The sequence below is a fragment of the Daphnia pulex genome, chromosome 9 (assembly GCF_021134715.1).
Source record: "Daphnia pulex isolate KAP4 chromosome 9, ASM2113471v1".
NCBI classification, from domain to species: domain Eukaryota; kingdom Metazoa; phylum Arthropoda; class Branchiopoda; order Diplostraca; family Daphniidae; genus Daphnia; species Daphnia pulex.
The window spans coordinates 4,575,156-4,583,265 of record NC_060025.1 but is presented as its reverse complement, the minus strand read 5'-3'; the positions used below and the strand labels follow the sequence as shown (position 1 = coordinate 4,583,265).

General features: G+C 37.1%; 2 protein-coding genes across 5 annotated transcripts; one reads left to right on the top strand and one right to left on the bottom strand.

Annotated features, from left to right (window-relative positions):
* Window positions 1–1,198: 1,198 nt before the first annotated feature.
* Window positions 1,199–3,476, bottom strand: LOC124203294 (lithostathine-1-like). 3 transcript variants are annotated; one of them, XM_046600012.1, is made up of 6 exons: window positions 3,094–3,260; window positions 2,922–3,011; window positions 2,773–2,858; window positions 2,573–2,690; window positions 2,281–2,494; window positions 1,199–1,381 (listed from the first exon to the last, which is right to left on the bottom strand). In XM_046600012.1, the coding sequence occupies exons 1-6, from the start codon at window positions 3,101–3,103 to the stop codon at window positions 1,351–1,353; spliced, it is 549 nt and encodes a 182-aa protein (XP_046455968.1). In that variant the 5' UTR covers window positions 3,104–3,260; the 3' UTR covers window positions 1,199–1,350. The 3 variants fall into 3 exon arrangements, 2 of the variants coding, with proteins under 2 accessions (XP_046455968.1, XP_046455967.1); XM_046600011.1 differs by having other exon boundaries at window positions 2,922–3,260; XR_006878496.1 differs by lacking the exons at window positions 1,199–1,381; window positions 3,094–3,260 and adding an exon at window positions 3,349–3,476 and having other exon boundaries at window positions 2,283–2,494.
* Window positions 3,477–3,721: 245 nt separating this feature from the next.
* On the top strand, window positions 3,722–7,527 carry LOC124203293. 2 transcript variants are annotated; one of them, XM_046600009.1, is made up of 9 exons: window positions 3,722–3,947; window positions 4,017–4,252; window positions 4,318–4,713; window positions 4,771–4,911; window positions 4,983–5,120; window positions 5,190–5,774; window positions 5,872–5,949; window positions 6,023–6,270; window positions 6,335–7,527. In XM_046600009.1, the coding sequence occupies exons 2-9, from the start codon at window positions 4,021–4,023 to the stop codon at window positions 7,052–7,054; spliced, it is 2,538 nt and encodes an 845-aa protein (XP_046455965.1). In that variant the 5' UTR covers window positions 3,722–3,947; window positions 4,017–4,020; the 3' UTR covers window positions 7,055–7,527. The 2 variants fall into 2 exon arrangements, with proteins under 2 accessions (XP_046455965.1, XP_046455966.1); XM_046600010.1 differs by having other exon boundaries at window positions 3,784–3,912.
* The last annotated feature ends 583 nt before the right edge of the window (window positions 7,528–8,110 follow it).

Here is an 8,110-nt window from a genome sequence, read left to right as displayed (position 1 = left end):
CATTTTTTTGTATTCTTTCAAATTATTTTTGTATGGTTTTAGAAAGAATTAATAAGGTTTAGGCGAGGGTTTAGGCCAGACAGTGGAAGAAAAATAAAATAGGCCTACCTGATCAAAACTCAATATTAAAAAAATCGAGTTTTTCATCCTTGATTATTAAAAGTCAATTATTTTATATTCTTAAAAAATATTTCCTGACCACAATCAAACCAATAAATATAGTATTCATATCGTTGCACGTATTCTCTGTATTTATCCGTATTTTTATAGCAAAAAATATTTAATAACAATTTGGGGTTCATCTCCCCTCCCCTCCCCCCCCCCCCCCCCCCCATTTTGGTACCGTTAAAAAGCAATGAGCGGATGAAAAATTTTAAATATTCTTAAACCTGCGATACCATATGTGGTGGCTTTAAGCGATTGTTTACATGATTCACTGCGTAGGAACGAGATGCTGACAAATTTGAATGATAAGTCTGCATTTTAAATGGGTTCGGCCTGATTTTCTTCTGCTGATCCTATAATATAAACATTGATGAAATGACATGAATTTTTGCGAGATGGGTAATAGTGGCTGCAAAATCCAGCACGAAATCTCTACCGGATCAAGTACGAAGTTCATTAAAACGTTGTTATTGTCTGGAAAAAAAAGAGAAAACATGACCTGAAGGCACAGACAATATCAGTTTCGTACTTGTTGCACTCCGTGGACAAAGAGATTATTCAATATCGAAAAATGAAAACCCCCACAAATTTTCAGCCATCGACATCTTTGCAAAAAAAAAGCCATAGATAATAAACGCGCGCTTGAAATGCCTGGAGAAGGGGATTTTGTATCTAGAATAAATTAGCTTGAATTTTAATTCAATAAGCGAAAAATCGTGTGATATTCGGGTGTCATCATATGTTTATTACTAAAATCTAAAAAAAGGATTTGCAGACGGCATCATCGATTTTTCGCTAAACTCTACAAATCGGTGTATGCATTTTGCTTCTCTTTATCACACACACACTCCGCAAAAAAACAAAATCATCCTAATCTGCTGACTGAGTTGTGAACTCGTTAAATAGAATAATCTTTAAAGTGCAAATAAACAATAATAAAAAAAAACATCAACTGCGCATTCGTCATGTAGACGAAATAAGGTCAGTGCAGTGTAAAATTGGGCATCAAATGAAATTTTTTAAATAATCACAATTTCTGGTTCAAAAATATATTTGAACTATTTATTTTACAACGCAAATGCGCCCATCAACCTTGAATCCGAAATTAATGAACTATCGCTACACTATTTATGTATGGTCACACATTGCATTGCTTGACTGCGCTTTTCATTTTTCAAAGATCAATTAAATAAAAGTTGAATTTCCTTCGCATATACAGTACCCACCAAACTATTAGGTACACCCCCCTATTTTCAATGCATTCTTATGGCACTACGTGTCCTAGAAAAAATGCAATAACTCTTGAACCGCTTGGGCTAGATTTTTTTCCTTTTGGCCCTGAGTAGATCTAATGATGATCTACATTTTTTCTACACATGAAGTTGTCGTAGGATTAACCCCCACGGCGCTACGGTATCGTTCAGTTTATTAGGTACACCCGTTTTCCCCCCATATGCGCCGTGTTAAATACGGCGTTTTCCAAAATTTACAAAAAATACTAAAAATCAAGCTAAAATCTTTTTCTTTGTGCCAAAAGATGCAGAATTCTTCACTCTATACGAATATAAAGAATAATTTACAATCAAACCAACTCAGAGAACCCTTCCCTATACCTCAAAGTTTTCCACTTCAAAATTTGTACTTTTTTCAACAAACTTGCACTTTCGCCAGCAGAGGGCGCCCAATTTCGCCAAATTTTGAAGTGGAAAACTTTGAGGTATAGGGAAGGGTTCTCTGAGTTGGTTTGATTGTAAATTATTCTTTATATTCGCATAGAGTGAAGAATTCTGCATCTTTTGGCACAAAGAAAAAGATTTTAGCTTGATTTTTTGTATTTTTTGTAAATTTTGGAAAACGCCGTATTTAACACGGCGCATATGGGGGGAAAACGGGTGTACCTAATAAACTGAACGATACCGTAGCGCCGTGGGGGTTAATCCTACGACAACTTCATGTGTAGAAAAAATGTAGATCATCATTAGATCTACTCAGGGCCAAAAGGAAAAAAATCTAGCCCAAGCGGTTCAAGAGTTATTGCATTTTTCTAGGACACGTAGTGCCATAAGAATGCATTGAAAATAGGGGGGTGTACCTAATAGTTTGGTGGGTACTGTAAAATAATTTGTAAAATCGCAAGGAAAGTCCACCCATGCACCTTGAAAAGTGCTGTAATTGATTTCAGTGCAGTAACCATTCATGTTGTAAATTGGCCTTGTTGAGGCCCAATTTGAATAACTAAAAGGTTCACCAGGAAGGGGGCTTGTAGACCATTTCCACTGATCCTCACTGTATGTTCCTGAAGTCCAAAACCATGGCAGCTCGGAAAGTACTATAATATGTCATTTTTCAAACAAGCGGGTAATTATAATCACGAAAATCATTAGAAAAAATTTAAATCACAAAATACATTCGGTGGTTTCGATATGTTGATGTATCAGATCATCTTCCGCTTTTGTCTCCAGACTTATCAAAGTATAATTGTTAAGTCGACAATAATATTTAGCGTCATTCCACGCCATCAGAAACTATAACAGCAAATAAATGATATGATTTTTTTATTTTATGGCGGTGAGTTATTGAAGAAAATTTTTTGATTTTTTGTCCTACCATTTGTGTTGAGAAACAATAGCATTTTTCACCCAAGAAAAAGCAAGGAACACGGACGTCATTGCGATAATATTCCGGGCAGCTTTCTAATAAAATTTTAGTTATAAAGAAGAATCTTCGTCAGTTTACAAAATATCTTTATAAGTTACTTGTTGACCCGGAAAAAAATCCATCAGCGTTGTCTCCTGTTGACAGGGCGGTTGTTGTCAAAACGAAAAAGAGGGATAGCAAAAAACAATCTGAAAATAAAATGTTTTTTAATATTGGCATTTTTCTACCAAACCAAGTCTCGTTTTTATTATAAATATTCAAACAGATTACACAAATTCATGACTGAGCTAGTTACAGTCTGTGCCAGAAACCCGTCAATATTCTTATCTTATTATCAGATAAAGAAATTTAATATCACATGATCAATGACATGAACTATAAACAAGTGTTTGTTTCAAATACAGTCTGTGTATTACATTCAAGCATAGTTTTAAATGCCCTATACTTGCCAAAATACAGATCTGCCAGTTCAAACAGGACACAGAAAACTATCCTAATTAAAAATACTATACGCTAGATTTTTACATAAATAAGTTAACGCTTTGGAAACCAAAGTAAGAAACGCAAAACTATCTGATGTCAACTATATTTTTCGTGCGCCTAAGGTATGCGAATGCGTGAAGAAATAAAAAAAGCACTGTTATTCTACTTTCGGACACCTTGAACGGCTTCTATGAATATGAGGACACGTGACGACGACGAAACGAAGTAAACAAAGGAACGCAACCTACTCTATACGAGTCGTACTCAGTCTACTAAAAGAGGTTAGTCATCGATTGGATAGTTTCTGCTCATGCCAAATAAAAGACAGCAGTTGAATAGCAGATAGTAAATTTCCCTAGAGAAGGGACAATAGCCGTTGCGTTTTCTGCGTGTTTCAGAGTCTAGGCCGCAGAGGTCACCCTCGCCCATCCACTACAAAATCCTTGCGTCATTTCTCGCGCGTTCCCTCAGATGTTTAAATGAGTATGACCAGGGTACGACTGTTTTGGTTTGCTGCGTAAATATTAGAAAGTAAACGTGATCAGACGTTGTTGGGGATACCAGTGGGATTGTTTTGTTTGCAGCACTCCTCTCAGCTGATTGCTGGTAACACATAGAATTCTTTTGAATTAGGATTAAAGGTGATATACTGTAGTATAGTTGCAGTTTTAATGTAATCCATATTATCTAACATTTATAATATTCTTTAGAACAATGGAAGAAGACATCAGTAAGTCTCTGAAAAGTGCATTAGAAGATGTGCTAACTGAAGATGAAGCAATAGAGAATAACTGGACATTTGTCCTCACTGAAAATGTTTCTCTTACGAAGAATAATGGTGCAGACATGTCTGACAACTACAGTGAACAAGGGAGTGATTCAGGCAGCTCAATTGTAGTTATTGATTCCCCAGTCCTGCCTTCCTGCGATTTACATCCAGTTTTGGGTACAGTTTATATATGTTGCTATGCATCTAATAACTGTTGTTACTATAGTACAACATTTTTTCAGGTGACACAGTCAATCAACAGTTATTAAAAAATGTTGAGGGGCAATCAGAAGGTTTTGATTTGTCTGATAACATCTCCTGCTCTTCCCATCAATCAAGTAACAATGGATTTTTAAAAGAATGCAGCCCCTATGAAGAAATGGAACAGCCAGATACTTGGGACTGTGACCATGAAGCTGATCAGCCTGATGGTGAAGAATCTAAAACATCAAACAATTCATTAGCAAATAGTCAGTTGCTTGTTGAAGACATAGAAGCCCTTGTGGTCCCAACTGAAAATGATGTGGAAACAAACACAAATCTTGAATTTGTTCAAAATGAGAAAACCATATTAAAAGAATTTCTTGTTGCTGAGAATTCACCATTAACAAATGATGTCACCTGTCAAGAAGATCAAAGTATTTTTGCACAATATTTAGTATTTATTACAAATCATTATATTTTACATTTTATAGGCGTTTCTGAGATTGAATCCGGCGATAGTTTCGTATGTGGCATCGTCCTTGAAATAATTCAAACAGAAGAAATTAGAGTGAAAGATTTTGCTGATCACCAACAGATAGACAATTTAATCGCATGTGTAGAAAAACAGCAAAGTATATTTTTCTCTATAAAAAATATTTATTTTCAGTTTTGTTTTAATAATTAATATTAATTTTGAATTTAGTTCTTTCTGAACCGGAAGTTAGTGGTTTAGAAAATGACGCCAATCCTGAAGTATCTCGAAATGAAGATGCTGTAATATTGAGTGACTCCTCTAAGAGCGAAAGAGATGATGAAATCGCTTGCGTCGGTGAGCAACAAGGTAAATTTATTTACACTGCCGTAAAATTTCAAAATTTACATTTAACTTTATTTACTTGGGTTTTTTAAGTGGAAGTTAGTTTTAATACCGATCTAACTGATTCGGTCGCCTATATTGAAGACAATATAAACTCCACTGAAACGCCAGAAGATACCAAAGCAGCTCAATCTATTGATGCGCCTGTTTCTGAAAGAAAAGTCGATTTCGACGAGGATACCGAATCTTCCAATCATGATCCTACTCAACCTGATGATCAGTCCAGCTATTCTGTGGACGATGAATCAGAGGATGAAACTTGGGATTTAAGTTTAGAAGCGGTAGTGAACGCTAATTCACTGGCTTCGTCCGTTTCGAGTCTTGTACAGCCTCCATTTTCTCCATCGCCCATGGTGATTCCAGCAGACGGGTATCAACGAAGTCATACGATGTTGAAACCTGATCTCTTGGAAGAAGCAAATCGAATTGAAGAACTAGACCTAATGGACTATTCTGCTGTGACTAATCCAGACCTTCCAGCTGATATAGTTGTAGCTAACATCGTTCCAGATCGACACTATGTGCACCGTCCCAATCAGCGTCTCAACGAAAAGCTAAGTTTCGTTATGGCTTTCGCATTGGCTGCAGTTTTCGGATTCGCCATAGGCCATTTAATAGGTATGCGAGGGTTTATAAAACTATGTAATCGATAAGATTTACCAAAACCAGCCAAATGCTATAATCGTTGCTTTATTTTATTTTATTTTTCTTTCAGGACTATCGGATAACTTTCCCTCTCGTTGCAGCCTACGAGAGGAGCAGATGAAGCACGACGGCTCTCGTTCATATGAAGGTTTGCATGCAATATATATTTATAAATATAAACGAAATACAAAGTAAACTAAAAATATCTACATTAAATTAAGGATGGACTGAAGAAGATTGGCTAGTTGAAGTCAAGCGTCTGGCATCTTATAATGAAGAGTTAAGCCGGACACTGAAGGAACTCTCTGGCCAGGACTCGACAAGTTGTCGCTTTGATTTTCAAGTTAACGAACTAATGACAGAAAACTGGGACCTAAAGCAGTCTATTGGACGAATTCGCTATGGCAAACCTACTCGATCAGTAGAAGACCGTGACACTATCAACCGTCTTCAAACAGAAAATCAAGATGTAATCCACTTAACAAGTTTTATTGTAGTAAAACAAAATTTTAAATAATGTGAAAACTTTATAGCTCCGCGCTATCGTCGGTAAATTACGCTATCGCTGTGGTGTGCAACCCATTTCGAGTCCAGAGCCACAGGATCAAGCGATCTCAACTCCATCAGAGACCTTCGTTCCGCGGCCGTCTGCAGCCGAACCACTCTGGAATACGTTTGGAGTCAATCTGACAAGCAATTGGAATCGTTTGATCAACAATGGCCACAATCGTTCTATAGAGGATCAGCTAAATGCAGTGAAGGAATCTGCTATAGATTTTATTCGTTTAATTGGGCTGCGACAAGATGAGTTGATTAATCTAACTAGAGAGAACAACAATAAGGTCACAGAAAAAATGGAAGCCAGATTTAAAAAATCTGTAAAGAAAACGGCCGATTTGTTAGAACGCGTGAATAAAGAACACGAATCTTTCACCTCCTTATTGGAAGAAGTCGAAAATCGTTTGGAGAAACTTCGCTCCAAGTTGGAATTCCATTGGTCAAATCTATTACAATCCTATTCCGGTGCTGGCAATAGATTTGTGACTTCAGAAAATACCAAGCCTTTGAATTCCGACTGGTTCCTTTCGATGGGGAAACAACGTGACAAAATGCGACGCAGCGAGAAGCAAAGCGAGTGGATGTTCGATCGAGCCAAAAACCGCGAACTAGAACGCAGATCCCGAAAATTCCAAACAAAACAAAAGAAGCAGAAAACCTTCCAGGGAAATTCCTGGAACCATTATTCGTCTTGAGCCCTTATTTTTAATTTTATTCTTCAATTGGAAGTGTGTTAATTGTAAATGTAATGTGAGCCTTTCGAATTAGGCAATTTTATTTTTATTTGATAACGTTCAAAATTAACTATCTTTCCTTATTCGAAATAATCGTTCAATATTATTTTTCTGTCTTTCCCTACCCGCTGTTAGTTCAAGTTTCTTCTACCAGTGCTCGATCAGTTTTCAGTGACTGCAATATAAAGCTTTAGTTGGGGATAATTCGCCATTCTGGTTTGAAAACTTCGCAATCGAAGAGTTCCCGTAAATCATAGAAGTGGCGGACGGGTCCATCTTCCGTTGCTGGGACCTTTGATGTCTGATTCTGATCCAAATTCTATATTTTTTTTCTTTGCATTAGAACTCTCAATTGTGAATGTAATAACGATATTTAGGGAAATAAATAAAGTGTGTACGCGGATTGAAAAAAAAAATATAAACGTAGTTTATAAGCTTTTTTTTTTTTAATTTTGCGTATCGGGTTACACTTCAGTTTAATGATGTCCTACTGACGATAGTGCCATTAGTATGATTAAAATAGCAAATTTTGGACTAAATTTCTAGTAAGTAATGTTCACCAGAAATGCAACTAAGAGGGGAAAAGACGACGCAACCTGCTATTTTCACTCGATCCGGGCCCACTCCCACTCAAAACGTTCCTCCCTGCCACCCTCTGCTCTACGGTGTCGCCCCTACCGACCACTGCCCGCAACATTTTCGGCCACGGCGACTGCCGTTGAATTGCAGCGCCTATAGAGTCTTTCACAATTTTTATCGAATGAGTAGAATTGGGACAGAAGTGCAACATGGTCTCACCACTTACCGTACGGTCGTACCACTTAGTCCATAATCACGGCTCAACATGGTCTCACTCCATATGTACCACCAGGGGAATGGAGAGGTGGTTCTCAATGACAGTGTTAAATTTCCCATAACGGGAAGCTACTTTTTCCTAGTGAGTTTGTATGGAGCTGATAGGGAGTTTGTAGTGAGTAAGATCTAGGCTGTTGCGACATATAGACATTCCACTACAAC

What these genes read in the sequence shown, in the direction of transcription:
- LOC124203294 (XM_046600011.1), bottom strand. Translation starts at nt 3,042, where the DNA reads ATGCCAATATTAAAAAACATTTTATTTTCAGATTGTTTTTTGCTATCC. An exon ending in ATTTTTTTCCGGGTCAACAA is followed by an intron (nt 2,859 to 2,921) that starts GTAACTTATAAA and finishes AAATTTTATTAG; the next exon opens with AAAGCTGCCCGGAATATTAT. An exon ending in TGCGATTTTACAAATTATTT is followed by an intron (nt 1,382 to 2,280) that starts TACAGTACCCAC and finishes TGGTGGGTACTG; the next exon opens with TATATGCGAAGGAAATTCAA.
- LOC124203293 (XM_046600009.1), top strand. Translation starts at nt 4,021, where the DNA reads ATGGAAGAAGACATCAGTAAGTCTCTGAAAAGTGCATTAGAAGATGTG. An exon ending in CGATTTACATCCAGTTTTGG is followed by an intron (nt 4,253 to 4,317) that starts GTACAGTTTATA and finishes ACATTTTTTCAG; the next exon opens with GTGACACAGTCAATCAACAG. An exon ending in CGCCATAGGCCATTTAATAG is followed by an intron (nt 5,775 to 5,871) that starts GTATGCGAGGGT and finishes TTTTTCTTTCAG; the next exon opens with GACTATCGGATAACTTTCCC.